Here is a 19,083-nt window from a genome sequence, read left to right as displayed (position 1 = left end):
CTCTTTTTAATAGAGTAACAATGTTAGCCCAGGCATTTAGATGTTCTGGGGAGTATAATGTCTATGTGCGAAAGTTAGTCGTAAAAACATCTGTTGAATTCTTGAACAACACAACCCCCAAGATCAATATCTTTTGATACATGAGAAAGCATAAGCATTGCCACATCAGGTAAAGTATCCTACTGAAGGCAGATTCCTGTCAGAATCAACTGTGTAACCACAGACTCACAACCTCGAATGTCAGCTCTGGCAGTGGGGTATTCTGGCTGCTTGATGAGGTGGCCAGGAAATCAACTTGACTGGTGGGATGAAATTTGCGAAAGTAGAAAAATTAGGGTCAAATCATAGGCCATTTTTTGACTTTTTTTCTTCTTCAAGCCGTACTGCATGAAATTCATGGGTCTTACAGTCCTTCGGACATTCCAGTGTAAACTTTACCCTGACATGCTCCTGCTCAAGGATATTAATAGGCAAGTGTCTGGGAATAATCCATCATAGATATGAAATCCTACTAGCTGTTATGGTGGAATTTCAACCCAGATCCCTACAGATTTTGAATTGTCATTCCAGTGACATTACCAGTATGTCACTGTTTACCAACAAGGCAGGTCTCTGGGAGCAGAGACCTATTGCAATGATTTTGTGCACCAATTGCTTTGTTCATGTGAAGGAAGTTGAGCACTGCAGGCACGATGAAGATCCACCCTCCAATATTTAGGAGATCGAGCCACTCAAATGCATGCATACATAAGCTGAGTTGAAACTCTACATTGCACTGAATGAATGGCACAAAACAATTCACAGATTCTCAGTATTTACCCTGCTTGAAATGAAATGTCCCTACCAGTAACATATGTCCTATTGATCTGATAGCCTATAACATCGGAATACAACAAGGATGCAGAAGGAAGCAATCTCCTTCCAACAGGATTTATCAGCTAAAGAAATTGCTTTTCTTAGAAGATGGCAAATGAGAGTAACATTTTTCTGTGCTTTATGCATTGAATCACAAAAGTCTTGATGAGCTTGGTTAGACAGAAGTACAATATAGTATGGAGTTCTGAGAATCCTTTCAAAGATAGGACATCTAAACCACAGAATGGATCATACCTGGAAGTAGGTAGTGTAGTGAATAAGGAAATATTGAAAAATTGCATACTTTCAATGAAGCAGAGATTGTTGAGAACTTCTGAATGATGAAATGTGCTAAAAAGATAATGTAGTGAAAGGTTTACTCCGCCCATTATCAAAGTGTTAAATGGCATCGCTTGCATAAAATGGGAATATGGTAATACTGTACTGCATGAAAGAATGCTTAGAACACGCAGGCCTAGAAATCTGCTGAAGCTGCACCTTTTTAAAGGCATAAAATTGACCTTAAATAGTCTATTATAGTGAATGGCACATGTGCTACAAGTGAACTGAAACAGCTGATGAGCAAAGACTTCAATACTGCTGTTCAGGGCCACATGTGAAACAGGTGTATACAAATACTTTGCCAAGTACTTGGTCCAAACTGTTTGTAGAAATTGGATGGCCTAAACACAGCTAACTGAACACCTTTTATTTTCATGTGTACATGCAGTCCAACAAGTGTTAAAGTATTTGAGCATACACATTAGCAGCTGGAGATGGCTGTTGGAAAAGGTAATGGTTCGGAAAAAGGTAAATGTTCATACTACATTGGCTCCACTCATTCTCCTAATGTCACACACTGCCTGTACATGGAGCAAAGAGGGAATTCAATAAAGCATTGGTTAATTGTTTGGATAAAAAGCACATACAAAGGTATGGTAAAAGAAAACAGGAAATTGTCACTTGGTAATGATGATCATATAATAACCTGATATAGGCATGATGGGTCAATGGGGTCCTTCTGCAGGTCATACTGCTGTGATTCTAGCTTTCAGAGGGAGCAGATGTACCAACCAGATCCCTAAGGTCCTTGTAACTATGCCTGACAAAATGTGGTTGGGTTTATTGCTATCATGCAATAAACCTTCTTGTTGCCTAAGAAAGGGTACTACTTCAGCAGATACTCCGCGGTAGTATATCCTGTTTCTTGAATCACTAGATAGACCCATGACAAAGCAAGGTTAAAGGAGGATTGATGACAGTGAATTAGCTCAAATCACCTCCACCCAGTATCATATCTTGGTAGTATTATTCATGTGCGGTTAAATACTTTTAGAAAAGGCCCAGGCATGCACTTTCTATGCAGTTTTATTTCAACCAATCACACACCATAAAACCAAACTATCTCCTGTTGACACTCCACCTATGTACTTTTGAATATTATTTTGCAAATCCAAAAATGAAATTGATTCAATTTTTTTTAAAAATCAGCTCATTAACGCACAGTAGCTAAACAGAAACTAAGGGATCAAATCAAAATATTGTTCATGAAGCTTATAATACCCCCAGTGGTGTCTATCTTTTATGAAAAACTATACTATTGAATGCAATTAACTAATTAGTTCACAGCAATTGATTGCCTTTTTTTCTTTAAGTTATTGGTATTTAGCATCCTATTAACAGAATTAGATACTAGTAGTAGAAATGACAAATACCACAAGGTTCCAGCAGTGGGCATCGGTAAAATGTGGTATTTTCCCATTATTTGGTCTCTTGCATCCGGTCACCACTTGACAAGATCATGGCTGATCTGATTGTCACCTCAATTGCACGTTCCTGCTTCACTCCAATATCTTTTGACTTCCCTGTCAGTCAAAAATAAATAGTCAATCACATTACTGTAGATCGAGATAGTCATATATTCTAAACATACAGTGAACCAGATGGGTCATGACCCAACTTAACCAATGATAGTTAAACGTGACCAGTTCTTATCTTGAAATGTCCTGCATGTGGATCAGGGATGTGCTGTGAGGTTTGTTAGGGGCTGGCATATATTTTGGATGTCAATGTTTGTGAATGTGGGAGCATGTAGAAAGTGCCTATGGAACATGATCTAAAATGTTGGTATCTAATGTCCAATGAGGAGATAATTTGGAGTAAGTGGATATTGAATTCACCAGGCACTCACTCTGGTTTCTATGTCTAACTTTTTTGATGTCTAGCATGTTCAGTGAGTTTGGTAAGATTGAAAGCTGAATATTAGTAAGGCGACAAGGGTTTAACAAGGAATAATCCCCCATCATTGGCAATTCATCACTTCTTCACAAGAATCTCACCACACCACCTAGCAGAAGCATAAAAGATGGCACTAGATCTCCCAGTGTTGGAATTCTCAAACGATCCTGTCACGCATCTTGCCAGAGCTCAGACTGCTCCCATAAGATTCCACTCATACTTACTATTACTGAAGGCAATTCTCTACTTTATCCATTGAAATTAAATTCCACTGACTACCCTGCTGTAAGTGGAACCCATATACCCAAAGAATAGCCTAGGCTTCTGGATTACTAGTCCAGTGACATTACCAGTACTCCACTCTCTCCCCCACAATGGTGTAAGTGATTTTAAAGGGAGAGACTACATTTTAGAATCAAGATTTCATTATTTTTATTTGTATAATTCACTGCCTATGGTCACACACCAGCTAGAAGATGGTAAATTACACTTGCAATATGATGATTGTGCAATCAAAGCATTTTATGACCTGAGGAAACATGCAATTGTAGCAAAGGCATTTCCTTGTTCCACCTATTTGTCTCTGGGAGAAAAGAATGAAAGTGGAGACTCAGTGACCTCCCAAAGGAACAGTAAATAGCAAATTGAAAGATGTTGCAAATATCTCAAGCTCCTCATAACTGTTATGCAGACCGTCCCTCTATCATAAGTCAGAACTAGGGATGGTTGGCGATGATTGCACAATATTCAACACCATTTGCAACTCCTCAGGTATTGAAGCAGTCCATGTCAAATGCAACAATACCTGGACAATTTCCAGACTTGAGCTGACAAGTGGCAAGCACCATTCACACCACACAAATGCCAGTCAGTGATCATCTCCAATAAGAGACAATCTAACCACCACCCCTTGACATTCAATTGTATTACCAACTCTGAATCCCCCACAGTCAACATCCTTGGGGTTATCATTGACCAGAAACTCAACTGGACTCACCACATAAACACAGTGGCTACAAAAGCAGGTCAGAAGCTTGGAATAATATGCTGAGTAACTCACCTCCTGACTCTCCAAATCCTGTCCACCATTTACAAGGCACAAGTCAGGAGTGTGATGAAATGCTCACCACTTGCCTGGGTGAGTGCAGCCCCTACAACACTCAAGAAGGTTAACATCATCCAGGACAAAGCGGCCCACTTGATTGGCAACATATCCACAAGCATTCACTCCATCCCCAACCGACACTCAGTAGCCGCAGTGTGCACTATATAGAAAACGCATTGCAGAAATTCACTAAAGTTCCTCAGACAACACCGTTCAAAGCTATGATCACTTCCATCGAGGACAAGGACAGCAGATATATGGCAAGTTCCCATCCAAGCCTCGCACCATCCTGACTTGTAAATATATCACCGTTCCTTCGTTGGCGCTGAGTCAAAACCATGGAATTCCTTTCCTAAAGGCATTGTGGGTCAACGTACAGCACATGGACTATAGCAGTTGAAAAAGGCAGGTCACCATCACCTTCTCAAAGGGCAACTAGGGACAGACAATAAGTGCTAACTAGCCAGCGATACCCACATACCAAGAGTGAATTTAAAAAACATTACCATGGTCTCCTTCACAGCCACTGGCAAATGTAGATGTTTGATGTTCTGAAGTTTCAGTTAATGCTTCATTGGGTCTTTGATTTTACTGAGGTTATTAATTGCAGATTACTAAAATATTGCACCTCACATCCAACTTTTGCCATATTCAAATCAAGTGCCGACTGTTGGACCCATATCTCAGAGCAATTAGTTTGTGCAGAGGTTGTGTAGTCAGCAAAATTACTTCAGTATCTTTCACACTAATCCCAGTAGACATCTGCAAGTTGAAACAACTATAGGAAACACCAACCATAAGTAGAATTGTAGCAACAATTAAAAGAAAGCAACCTGCAACTCTCCTGTAGTAATGGGATCATCCCTCTCAATAATGTCACCAGTGTAAGGTTAAAACAGAGATTTGTCTGGAGTGCGGAACTCTTAATTGGTATCAATTAGTGTTGCATGCTGATAAATGGAATAATATTTCTGCATTGCATATGTCAATGGATATTCACTGTACATTTGCTAATTCCTGCACCAAATTAGTGTCAGCTTCATTCACTCCCTGATGTTGCTTTGAGTCCTAATAGTCTTGGTAAGACCCGAAACAAATCGTCTCTTCCATGATTTTGCAATGCTTTCACTAATGTAAAAGTTCTTCTCCTGCTTCTCCTATCTTCTTTTACTCTTTTCTCTTCTTCATTGCTTCTTCTTTCTTCGATCATTTCACTTGGGTGCACCACAATCCTAGTTGATTGCCCATCTCCACCTTTGTGTTGGTCCAGTAAATTGTGCCTTTGGTCTACTGATGTTCATATGTTCCAGAGCTTTCCTCTAGTTCGCTAGGTATACATGAATGTTGTCATTATTCTTTACACATTCTTCAATGATATTATCTGCAAACATCACTGATCTTAGTTGTAATGACTTGAGACAACTTTATCATGACAGTGAGTTCTTTGAGATTAAAATTTTTATTAAATTTAGGAGACATACTTATTAATGCAATTGTCCAGGTTTAATTCCAAGGAGTAAGGTATCACGAGGTGAAAATTGATTTCTCTGATTTCTGTGCAGCAGTCATCTCTGACTCACAATGCAACTGATTGGAGAAAAAGGTATAGGGTAGATTTCCACTTTTGCTGGTGGTTGAAAAGCAGCAACAGTGAATCTGATTCCATTATACACCTAGCCCCATTTTTCAAAATCAGATATAAATTATTACAGACACATGTTCCTTTAAACGTTCCCCCAGCTTATTCCACCACAGTGGAAACAACCTATTAACTTAAAGGTATAAAGAATCCACTTGTCTAATGTATTGTTTCTCCATTATTTCTCCAGCTACCTACCAGCCTGTACCGATGAGAAAGGTTTCACTTTATCAACCACTTTGATGTGAATTTGTCCTTTTAGAGTTCAAACTGATTTAAGATCAATAAGTGTGCAATCTATCAACCAGTTGAGTCAAAAGTGAGCGCACTCAGTTCGCACATTGCTGCACATTTCTAATATCTAATAATAAATTATAGACTTTAGTTATAATTTTCTTTGTATGATTTTCATTGATTTGTGCTACTTTGCTCAAATTAGAACATTTTTCTTGTCTTTCAGGCCTCCACCTGTAAGTGAAAGTGCTCCAATAGGAACTGTAGTTGTCACTGTAACTGCAGCTGCTATCAATCAAACAATAGTGTATTCAATTATAGCAGGAAATGATGCTGGTAAGAACATTTTTGAGATGAATGATTTTATGTAGCATGTGATTTTAAAGATCAGTTTGTCAGTCTCGCTCATCTTTGTGAGACTGCATTTCATGACAAGCCACGTAATAGTTAACTTGATAAACCCACATTTATATACATATTTTATATACATATGTATTTTTCTGTATATAGTTGAAAAGCAACATGTTGAAAGATAGTAAATCACATTAACACAGGTTATTTTAATCATTTCTTAAGCACATGGCTTCCATAGATGTTTGCATGGTATATATTGTACAGCCTAATCTGCTTTAGTATATGCCAGTAGTTTACATGTCATCTGCATAATTGCGACCATAAATAAGCTTCTTCCACTTTCTGCTGCTTCTATTTTAATGCATTCATGAGGTATGGGCATTAACACAATGTTACCCCTTATTAACCATAATTAATTATCATTGAAAAGGTAAGCTGCTTTATTGAAGTATTTCAGTCCATGTAATGTGCAGGTCAACCAACAGTGCTTTTAGGGAGGGAATTACACAAGACTTGTGCTCAGCAACAGTGACAAATGTATTTCCAGGTCAGGATGATATACAACTTGAAGGGGAACATGCAATTGGTAATGTTCCCAAGCACCTGCTGCCCTTGACCTTTTGGGAGGTAGAGTTCAAAGGTTTGGAAGGTGAGCATAGTTACAATGCATCTTAAAGATAGCATACACTGTGTTGTGCTGGTTGAGGGAGTAACTGTTTAAAGTGATTGATGGTGTGTCAATCAAACAGGCGGCTTTGTCCTGGATCAATTTAAATTACTCAAGTGTTGCTGGAGTTGCACCTTCCAAGCAACTGAAGAATATTCCATCACAGTCCTGACCTGTACTTTGTGGATAGAGCACAAGCCTTGGTTTGCAGGATGACAGATACTGTAGAATTCCTGACATCTGACTGCTGTTGTAGTCAAAATAATTATGTGGCTAGGCTCGTAAAGTCTCTGGTGTTTGGTGATCCCAGACTATTGTTGGAAGGGGATTCATTGATGGCAGTACAATTGAATGTAATGGAAAATCATTAGATTCATTCTTATTGGAGATGATCATTCCTTCACAACATAATTCTAAGAATCAGTACACCCCAATATCTCAATCCAGCACCCTAGAACAGAAGATGCAGTTATATGAATTGCCTCTGGTCTGTCTCATAACAAATTCACTTTAGTTTGGTTATTCACAACTATGGATTCTGACTCAGAGGCAATGAACAAAAATCAGAGGCAACATCTAAAAAAGCAGGCCACTGAAATGCCCTAAAGATCCAATTTTCATTTTAATTTATTTCAAATGCTAAATCGTAAACATGCCTTCACGTGGTTATATATACATAGTTAATGATGTTACACGGTCTGCTCCCAGATTCTAAAGGAGTCATATTAATAATGTATTATATTTGCTTTTGTGCTGTATCACTTCTATTATAGACAATGAATGCCCCTACTTTTCCAATTCAAAGTTATCTGTCACATATATGCATCAATGTTTTATTCATTATCACATTAATGTGCCATCCAGCTGCACAAAGACACATGAAACAAATTAACCACAACGTCTTTAATAATATATAGGTTATATAAGTCTGATCTGAGAGTCAGTAGCACTGAATTTTGGATGAAACTACCCCTTGCATCAGACTGGATGGTGAACATTGACATCTATCACAATGTTGTTCTGCTGATATTTTTCTGTGATTTTTTTTTCCCACCAATAACTGTAGATGCCTTAGAATGTGTGAACTTGTAAGAAATCCCTACACATTCTAATTGCAGGCAGTAAGAAGGAGAGAGTTTACCTGTCAACCATGTTACAGAAAGAAATAGAGGTCTCCACTATCCCTATCCATAGCTCCAGTCTATAAGATGTATATAAAAGCCTATGTTGCCACAACAGCCTGATAACTTGGGGTGCCAATTGGCTTGCTGGCTAATGTGGAGCAGATAGGTGACTTCAGCTAATATGAATCGGATGGATGAGGTTTGCTTTCACTTCCAGCTGGAATGGGATCTGTCTCCTTGCTCTACCTATAATGCTGTCAATTGGACCTGCCTTTCCGCAGACAAATCAGAAGAAGTCAATTTCAAAGTTGGAAAATAAGACAAAGGAAGTGGCATCTTCTTTAACTGAAATACCAAATTCAATTTTTGCTCATTCTCACCCTTCTCCGGGTCATTGATAACCATTGCTGGCTCAACTTCATGAACAGGAAAACCTTGCTACCCTAATCTATCTACAACTACAATGCATTTGTATTCAACAGAGAAGTGTGAATTGAAAGCAATCTTAAACCGAATTTATTGCAAATGTGCACATTTATCCATTTCTGAAGAAGGATGACTGGATTCAAAATATTAGCTCTGTTCCTCTCTCCACAGACCTGTTCTTCAGCAATTTCTGTTTTTGTTTTTTCCTAAGAGCTCACTGTGTAAGCAATAAATAGTGGAGACATGACAAGCAAGACTGTGGGAAATTGGATCTTGTACTGCTGAGGGTATATAAGGCTCTTGTGAGACCGCATATGGAATATCATGAGTGGTTTTGGGCCCTGTGTCTAAGGAAGAACATGCTGACTTAGAGAGGATCCATTTATAAGGATGATCCTGGGGATGAAGGGCTTGTCATATGAGAAGCAGTTGAGGAGTCTGGGTCTGTACTCGATGAAGATTAGAAGAATGAAGGATGATCTGATTGAAAACTTAAAGAATATTGAATGGCCTGAATAGAGCGATAATGGAGATATTTCCTCCAACATGAATGACTAGAACCAGAAGATACAGTCTCAAGAGTGAAGGGCAACCCTATGAGAACTGAGATGAAGAGGAACTTCTTCAGCCAGAGGGTGGAACTCATCTGTGGAACTCATTGCACAGAAGGCCATAGAGGCCAAGTCATTGTGTGTCTTTAAAACAGCTGGACAGGTTTCTCATTGGTAAGGGGACCAGAGATTATGGGGAGAAGGCAGGAGAATAGGATTGAGAAACTTATCAGCCGTGATCGAATGGCGGTACAGACTCAATAGGCTAAATGGCCTAATTCTGACCCTATACCTTATGGTCTTAGTTATTAACCTGCTCATTCTTTCATTTCCAATATCCAGCGGTGTGTGGCACTGCAAGCCATCCACCAATGACCAACTTTGTGGTTTTGCAGGGTGGCAGGTACATGGGAACACCACCAACTGCAAGTTCCCTTCCTAGCTACTCACCATCCTGACTTGGAAGCATATTGCCATTCCTTCAGTGTCACTGGCTCAATGTCCCTGGAATTTTACCCAAAAGAGCATTGTTAATCTCATGGACAGCCGTGGTTCAAGAAGACAGCTCATCACCACCTTTTCAACTAGAGTTGGGCAATAAGTGTTGACCCAGACATCAATACCCACATCCTGGACATGAATCAAAAAAGCTTCAGCAGCAGGACCCTCTTCTCAACCATGTTTCTCTCCATGGGTCAGAGGGGATTAGTGCAGAAAATCTAGTTCAAAGGCTGCATTACCCACAGCATAGGGTTTAGAAATAGAAGATCACCTTTCTGAATATATGTAAGCACCAGTCCCTCAAGAGTTTCAGGTTCTCACAGCAGGTTTGTGCTGATGTCTGCCATCTCTGTGGTCCTGGTGAGCATGCAGTGCTATTGGCTGTCAAGGTGGCTATTAGTGAAGGATCATCATCCGTTCGCTACTTCTCCCTAGAGTTGTGCACTATCTCCAACAGAGAGAAGAAAACAGAGAATCATAACCATGAGAAATGGACTATGCAGAGAGAAAGATGACAACAATCTTTCACTTACCAAGAAGCATACCAATAAGGGAAGAGTGAGTGCAAGTGTTGGCTATTCAAATGAGGATTTGGTGAGGTGTCTGGGGGAGAAAAAGGAGTGCAACTGTAAGGTATAATGGTTGAAGAGTGTTTTGCAAGAGAACATTGGGGATGTTAGAATGTGGAGATTGGACAGTTTTTGTCCATCCTGATGAATTCAACAAACCTCTTGGGCACTGCACGCAGGATCAAGGGACAACACTGGGCGGCACGGTGGCACAGTGGTTAGCACTGCTGCCTCACAGCGCCAGAGACCCAGGTTCAATTCCCGCCTGAGGCGACTGACTGTGGAGTTTGCACATTCTCCCCGTGTCTGCGTGGGTTTCTTCCGGGTGCTCCGGTTTCCTCCCACAGTCCAAAAGATGTGCAGATCAGGTGAATTGGCCATGCTAAATTGCCCATAGTGTTAGGTAAGGGTTAGATGTAGGGGTATGGGTGGGTTGTGCTTCGGCGGGGCGGTGTGGACTTGTTGGGCCGAAGGGCCTGTTTCCACACTGTAAGTAATCTAATCTAAACACTGCTGGCTACTCTCTTCCTCAGCCATTTCTTTCCATGCCTTCCTGATTTGACAGGCTGGAATCTTCTTGTCATTAGGGGAAAATGATACTTCTCTGTAATTCCTCAGATCAGACAGTGGAATCTCCAGGAAAGAATTTGAAACCATGGCATGGCCTTCTCAAGCCTCCTTTCCATTCCTCTAGATGCTGTCGGCATGGAAAGCTTTGCACAATTGCCACTCTGGCTTCTGTCCTTTTAACCAGAAGTCTGTCCTTTGATAGATGCAAGCTATCATCACCTTTGCACTCAATGTCAATTCAAGAAATATGGAAGTGGTTAGGTAAAAGAGTCACTGCGAAGACTACTTCGATGACAAACAAGTTCACGACAGACTGTGTGCCCCACCCCCACCCCCTGAGAATGGTCAATTACATTGACATTCGTCTTCTGCTGTCTCCCCATTTCTTCATTCGCAATGGGATTTCCCGACTCTATTCTCGTACTGTGCATCTAAGATGCTGGTTTATTGATGTTAAGAGTGTTTGATGACTAAAGGATAAGTTTGAGATTTGGAAAGCACCCCATTTTGAATTTCTACCCTTCTGCATCTTTAAACAAATCAGAAGTAATCCAAATTGTTGTTTTCCTGTGTAAATAACATTTGGCTATCTCCCATTTCAGGTGTATTTAGGATCAACAATCGGACAGGAGTCATCACAACAAATAAAACTTTGGATTATGAATCTGTAAAAGATTATGAAATTAGGATCCAGGCAGATTCATTGTTGTTCTTCAGATCAAACCTGAGGGTTCCTTCAAGAAGTAAGTCTAGATGATTACATTTATTATTGTTTCCAACTTAAATTGTTATGGACTGGTCACTGGATTGCAATGTCAGTAGTAATGTAGTATGGCTGATAACATTCAAAATATTTACTTAAAAAGATCAGGTAACTTTTACTGCTTGACAAGTGAGCCACAAAATTTTCATCCTTCCCTCGTGCTACAGTGACACCAGCCACCATTAGAGGCTAAGCAGAGACACTATTGTGCACACAGAGATGACCAGAACATGAAGGGATCTGGGGCTGCTTGGTCAATATGTGTATTCATTTGAGAGAATCATCTGAAAAAGAATTAAGCCATTGGCTAGCATCAATAAAGCAGAAAAAGTCAAATTTGACATGAAACATTAACACTCCTTTTGCAGATTCTGTCAGACTTCCCGGATATTTCTAGCTCACTGTTCTTATTTCCGATTTCTAGCATATGCAGTTGTTTGCCCTCATTTTAGTAAGTCAGTAGTAGTTCTGCAGAGGGAAAAAACATGTTGCATGATTTGATCTTGCATATTGCTAAGGGCTAAACACTGGAACAAGTGAAATGTCATCTTAACAAGTAGCTACAGAAGTGCAATTCTCTACTGCATTTTAAAGTCTTCCACCTTATTCAAAAGATTTGAAAATTTTAGCCCTCCAAGGATGAAAATATGCAAATGGTAAACAGTCCATGGAATATTAATATGACTACAACTTCAAGTGAGAAAGGTGTTGTCATGTTGACGATTGAATTTGATACGAGAAACACGTTTGGTTAAGTTTTAAAACAAGTGTAGAAATCTTTGTGACATGATCAGAGTTTTGCAATGCTATTTGTTTTGCATGTTTAGCTTTTATGTTTCCAAAGCAACTGTTAGTAAATTTAATAGCTTCAGTTTTTTCTGATTTTTGTGAGAATTTTTTTTTGAGTACAGGTTAATATGTTAGTCACACAGTGAGTGCTAGCAGGAAAGCTTTCTCCAAGTATATATCTGTGCTCTTAAGGTAGGTGCAAGTAAAAAATTTGTGATCACATTGATCTAGGTAGATGGATTAGGATATGGTGTGAAATTGAACAGTTTTTCAACTGAACGTATAATGTATGAATTAAATTGAATACTGATTTATCACAGCTCAGAGTTTGTGAATATAAAAAACAGAAAAAAAGATGTCATTTATAAGATGGAATTTCTTCACAATCTCAGAAGGTCCCTTCAAGGCACTATTTGCTGCCTCTTTATGAACATCTACTCTGTCTTTCTTTGTCATTAATTTTTTTGTTCGTGGCTAATCATTGAAATTCTACTCTTACTCTCAACACATCCCACTCCTGCCTTGAATCCTGACAGTTATCACAACACTTGGCATTTCCCTCCAGAGTTTGCATTTACTACCTTCCATAATCTTATTGTGGATGGTTTTATAAACACCACGGCTTTTTACCTGAGATCTGGTATGCAGCTGGTGATACCTTTTTCCCTTTTTAAAGGCTCCTTCTACCTTATACCAACTGTCCTGACTAAAGCAGGCTATCAACATTGCATTGTGACCCATATCACAAAATTGGCATTTGGTGTTACCTGCCCCTTTTATGCACTTCACTGCATTTCTCACCTCTTTTGTTGCGTACTTCTGCATTTCTACATAACCCACTACAGCCCTGCAAAACCCTACTCCAAGTTTCTCACCTAGATATCCTTCATTTGGGGATATACCACGGGAATTTTTAAATCCCAGATGCCTGGTCTTTGAATCTCCATTTATCATAATTGATTATCTGCTATCAAGTTCCAATGCCTAATGTTCAACTTTTGATATACTTGTGCCAAGGAAAACCCTCTTCCCTCTTACTGAAGTCAATTTAGTCACTCAAAAGCAGGCTGGAATACATCAAGTGCTTTGGACCACATTTTTCTGTGTTAAGATTCTTTACTGGATCATCTCAAGATAAAAAAAAACACTAATGTCTTTATTGTCAAGCATCCCCAAAGACCCTACTCCACTGCTCCTTCAACCCTAACCTCTGGAGGGTATCATTTATTGCTAGGATTGGTAAGCTAAGGAAATGTTCTTGGTGTAATTTTAACCCTGACACATGGGAGTACAGCTCCAAATTACAAAACTAAAATACAGCAGATGTTGAAAAACCAAAATAAACACAGAAAATGCTGAAAATACTAAGCAGGTCTGTTAGCATCTGGGGAGAGAGAGTTGATGGTTGAGATTGCTGAGCTCATCAACCCAATATGTTGGATGTAATCTATCAAGGAGGTGAGGGTCCTGTCAAATGGCTGGAGAGCTGGTTGAGAAATCCACATTGTCATTTCCAAAGAGGACCAGAAAAATCAACACGGCGATTGGGCAGTGGTAAGATTGTGACGGACACTCACCTCAAATTACGACCCCAGGATTGGCCTTCTCTGACAGATTCTCTTTTCATTGACTTCTGTGAAAGTTTTTTCACTGAAAACAAGGATCCATTTGTTAGTCCTTACCATGTATCTCTCAACATAGCTAACTAGCATAAACTCTTTCAGAATGTTGCTACTGGTTTGGATCTTTCATTTGTCTGCACATAAAAGTCAATATTGAACAGTCATGATTTGGAGATGCCGGTGTTGGACTGGGGTGTACAAAGTTAAAAATCACACAACACCAGGTTATAGTCCAACAGGTTTAATTGGAAGCACACTAGCTTTCGGAGCATCGCTCCTTCATCAGCTCCACTATCACTCGGTTTCGTGTGATTTTTAGTATTGAACAGGGCACTATTCTGATGAAGCAAATACATGCAAAATGAGCCATAGTTTATAAAATGACATCTATTGAACAACTCTTCATGTTATGTAGCTAGTAGACATTCCTTTGTACACAGTTTAAAAAAAACTGTTAACTAATTATAATAAGATTATTACGATGAGATTGTGGAACACAAAGCCTTACGTTTTTTTAAAACTAGTTTGTGCAGTTGGAGACATGATTGGGCGGAATGTCCTTCTTTTGTACTATAACAATTCTGATTCTGTTTTAATGAATTCACTGAGATAAGTAACAAAAACCTGTTAAACAAGTGCACTAAGTTTTGATCCACAGTCCATCATCTTTTGTTTCCATGATAACAGCTACAAGGTTCATAGGGAAACACTAATTAATCTCCCTGTGGAGCTCACTACGTATGAGTTCTTTGGCAACAGGTAATGGCTTGCTCAGTTGGAGTCATAACCCGAGCCATTTATAAAGCAGATACAGTGTCCCCCCCAAGCTCTGGATCTAGAGTCGTAGATTCAAGTCCCACCCATTCCAGAGGTGGGCAATAGTATCTTGAAGCAAGTTGATTAGAAAAAAAAAGGGTAATTTTTTTTTAGAAAGCAAACCCAGTAGTGGAGGGAGTCATATGTCCTGACTGCCTGCCCTTCTTCTGTGGTTACATTTGTGCCCAGGTGTCTTTGGAGAGGGAGCACGCAGTGTCAATTGATGCTGTTGATGCCTTTAGAGAGTGTGGGCACCACGGTGTTTACCATGCTTTATTTCCCCCTCCAGCTCCATTTTGATTTAGTCCCTTCCCTCCCTCCCTACTTCGGATAGTTTGCCCTTAACAAATGTTGCACGTAAATATTGAATTGGCTGCACAAAGTGATTACTAGTGGTTGTTAAATGGAAAGAAAGCAAAAGTAAAAGTTGCGGTGATTTTGGTGGTGGAAAAGTCATTCAGTTGAATGTGATAGCAATAAAGAGAAAAAGATAAAGTAGACCCAGGAAGTGCTGTTGTGGAAGAGGTAGTGGTAGTGTCCCTACATCTAAGCAAAGAGACCTGGGGTTCAAGACCCAAGTTTCCAGAGGTATGGCATAACATCTCTCTGAAAAAGTTAATTAGAATATATATATATATATATATATATAAAGAAAGGTCTGTGTAACTGTCTGTTCCATGCTGGGACAAGCTGTGATTACCACAAGTAGTGACTCTGTTTTTGAGTTCAATAATAAATGGTGTTTCCTTCCACTCAAGCTTCCCGAGTTATTACAGTTGCCCCCTCCCATTCCATGTTAACTTGAGGGCCAAACCTTTGAATGGCTTTTACTCTGTTCATGTATTGATGCACACTCACTACTATCAATCAGATTTGCCTACCCTTCTACCCTTCAAACCTGATTGGCTCCAGTAGTTTGGACCTGGACTCTTCACCTTGTTGACATAAAGTTTAAGAATCAGCAACTGATTTATATTTCTTTTACTTAAATAATTGTACAAAGAAAACTCTTCAATTAATTTTCCAAATATGACATAGGATAAAGAAAGGTCCAAATGTTAACCATCTAAGATGTTTTCACTGTAATCAACCAAACCTTTGTTTTGAATTTATTCTCCATTTTTTTTTCAAGACAATACGAAAGGCAAAGATATATTGTGAAAACTGCTTCACTCTTCTAATTTCATCAGAACAGAAACTTAGTGACTAAAAAAAGTAATGTTTCAAGTAGGAAGAAAAATAAATCTCCAAACGGTAATCAGGAGAACAGTAACTTGTCTTCTTTATTGCTCCCTGCTGCCATTGCTCCCAGACATTGTATATAAAGCACCAGCTGAGCCAGCACACTAAATGCCACATGCTGATTTAAGTAGCAAGATTTTAATTATGAGGAATGCACAGCTAAGGGAAAACAGTATCATACAATACAGCTTGCAATTTGCACCAAGTTTGCACATACCACTGATGCTATTTTTGGCAAAAACAAATTTAATGTTTAACTGATTGGATCCATTATTGCTGCTTTACTCCTACATTCAGAAGATTTAAAAAAATTTAGTTTCTTCAACCTTTCAAAGATTTAGACAGCTGTACCATTCCATGCATTGTTGCAGTGAAAGCAGAAAATGCTGGAGAAACTCAGCAGGTCTGGCAGCATCTGTGGAGGAGGAAATAGAGTTGTCATGTTGGATCTAATCTTTGCATTCTTTAAAACTGAGGACAGGTGGAACGTGTTGGGCTGTACGCAGTTGTAACAAGGTGGAGGGCTAGGTGGAACAAAGGAAAGGTAATGGAAATGTTAGAGACTGACTGTGATTAAAGATCAATGATAAAATAGAATAGAGGTATATTACCTCAAATGGAAAAGATAAGTCAACTCCAGCCCTCCCTGGTTCACAAAAGAGAAATTAGTACAAAGTGTGCTTGTGCCAAATGGCAGGTAGAAAATATAATTGAGAAGCCAAGAGATATATTTAGGATTCAGAGGGATGGTAGAAAAACACACTAAGAGGAGCAAGGGGAAATTATAAGACTGACAGCCAGAATACGGGGTGTCTCAAAATCTCCTCGAGGCATGTACACAGAATGAAACAGTGGTAAGAGGAGGAGTAGAGCCAATTGAAGACCAGAAAGGGGAATTACAGATGGAAGCAATGGACATGACTGAAGTGCTGAATCAATACTTTGCATCTGTCTTTACCAAGGGGGAGATGCTGCTTAAGATATGGTGACAGAGGAGGAAACTCAATCACTAGGGATAATCAAAATTAATAAATAAGGAATATTGGATAGATTGATGGTGCCCCTAGTTGACAAGGCTTCAGGACCAGATGAGATGCAGCCAAGGAGTTTGAAAAAAAGTGAGAGTGGAGACTGGAGGGTCACTGGCCATAATCTTTCAGACTTGGGGGAGTTACTAGGTGACTAGAAAATTGCAAACATTGTGGCCTTGTTCAAGAAAGATTGTAAGAATAAACCCAACAAATACAGACTTGTCAGTTAACTTGGTAGTGAAGAAACTCCCAGAAACAATGATTCAGGATAGAATTTGTAGTCATGTGAAATAAAAATTCCAAGTGACTACAATTAGGAAATGCCAACATGAATTTCTAAAGGGAAAATTGCGTTTAGCTAATTTGTTGGAGTTTTTTTAAGAGGTAGCAGAAATGTTTGACAAAGGTCACGCTCCTGATTGGTATACGTAGACATAAAGATAGTGTTTGCTATAGTGCCACACAACTGAATTGTAAAAAAAATGACAGCTTATAGAATAAAATGAACAATTGCAATGTAAATGCAAAATTGGCTGAGTGTTAGGAAACTGAACCACTGGATGCTCCAGTTTTTCCCACTGTCCAAAGATGTGCGGGTTAAGTGGATTGGCCATGCTAAATTTCCAATAGTGTCCAGGGATGTGTAGGCTAGGTGGATTAGGCATGGGAAAGGTAGGGTTACAGGGATAGGGTAGGGGGTGGGTATGGGTTGAATGCTCTTCAGAGAGTCAGTGTGAACTTGATGGGCTGAATAGTTGCTTCCACACTGTAGGGATTCTATGAAAGTAGCGAGAAGTATACAGTATTGACAGGAGTGGAAATTCAATTTGATGTTTTTCCCCTTCAATAAACCAGAGCCACAAGACGATAACAGTATTACTGTGCGACCTCAGCTGAGACCAGCTGAATCCACGCTGAGTAGGTGATAAGCAGAGGTCCTTTATGATAAACTTGGCACAGTCACATAGCATAAAGTGCACTAACCCATCAAATGTGGTGATGTCACTTTCCTTACTTTTACATATTGGGAAAACATTTCAAAAGCTTGTCAAGATTCAATCATTTGTTAGAAACGTTATTGTGTTAGTGCCATGGTTTAAGTTTCTCAACAATTCCACCATTTATTATTATGCTATAAATTGGTTTCACTCAGCCAAAACATAAATGTATCATTTAGGTAAATTTCCAGTACAGAACAATTGAAAATGATTGTCAATTAAAAACTGGCACACTAAATTTAGGCTTTGTGGATTCAGGTTCCGAAGTTAATTACAGATAAGAAGGTTCATCACTCCTTCTGAGTTCATTCATCCAGAATTTCTAAATTACCCATTCCCAGCAGAATAAAAACTGACATGATATTGAAAGAAGAAGCTTATTCTCCTTTTTGTCTCAATTTTGTCACTTCCAACACCAGAGGGTGCTCACATTGAGTAGGACATGCATGAATTAAGCAATAAACCTGAGCTTAGTGCCTGTTTCAAGGGTGTTTTTTGAATGACTGTCACAAATTGCACACAAGGCCTAAGCAGAGGAAGAGGCAAGCCAGCCAAGACAATAAGAATGTTTTTCTTTTTCACTCACAGGAGCTTGGCATTGCTGGCTGAACCAGAAATTATTCCCATTCTGGTTGCCCTTGGGGAAGAGGCTGCAGACCATATGCTATAGGTTGACCTGCAATGCCTTTCGGGAAGGAGTTGCAGGATATTGACTCAACAACACTAAAGAAATAATGAAACATTCCCAAGTCAGGATGGTGTGTGTCTTGGAAGTGAACGTGCAAGTGGTGGTGTTCCTGTTTTATCTGCTGCCCTTGCCCTTCTACATAGTAGTGGTCACCATTTAGAAGGTGCTGTCTAAGAAACCTTGGTGAATTTCTGCGGTGTACCTTGTAAATGGTGCATACAGCTGCTTACTAAATGTTAGTGATAGAGGGAGTAAGTGTTTGTGCATGTGATTCCAATCAAGCAGGCTGCTTTGTCCTTGA

General features: G+C 39.4%; 1 protein-coding gene across 1 annotated transcript in view; it reads left to right on the top strand.

The window, feature by feature from the left end:
• The window catches only part of pcdh15b (protocadherin-related 15b), a 1,519,471-nt gene that overhangs the window by 1,379,915 nt on the left and 120,473 nt on the right, over positions 1-19,083 (top strand). Inside the window, exons 31-32 of the mRNA XM_072557866.1 lie at positions 6,298-6,407; positions 11,436-11,576. Of these exons, the coding sequence (XP_072413967.1) occupies positions 6,298-6,407; positions 11,436-11,576 (251 nt within the window). The remainder of the gene's footprint in view (positions 1-6,297; positions 6,408-11,435; positions 11,577-19,083) is intronic.

Source organism: Chiloscyllium punctatum, chromosome 38 (assembly GCF_047496795.1).
Source record: "Chiloscyllium punctatum isolate Juve2018m chromosome 38, sChiPun1.3, whole genome shotgun sequence".
NCBI lineage: Eukaryota > Metazoa > Chordata > Chondrichthyes > Orectolobiformes > Hemiscylliidae > Chiloscyllium > Chiloscyllium punctatum.
This window is presented reverse-complemented; position numbering and strand designations above follow the sequence as displayed.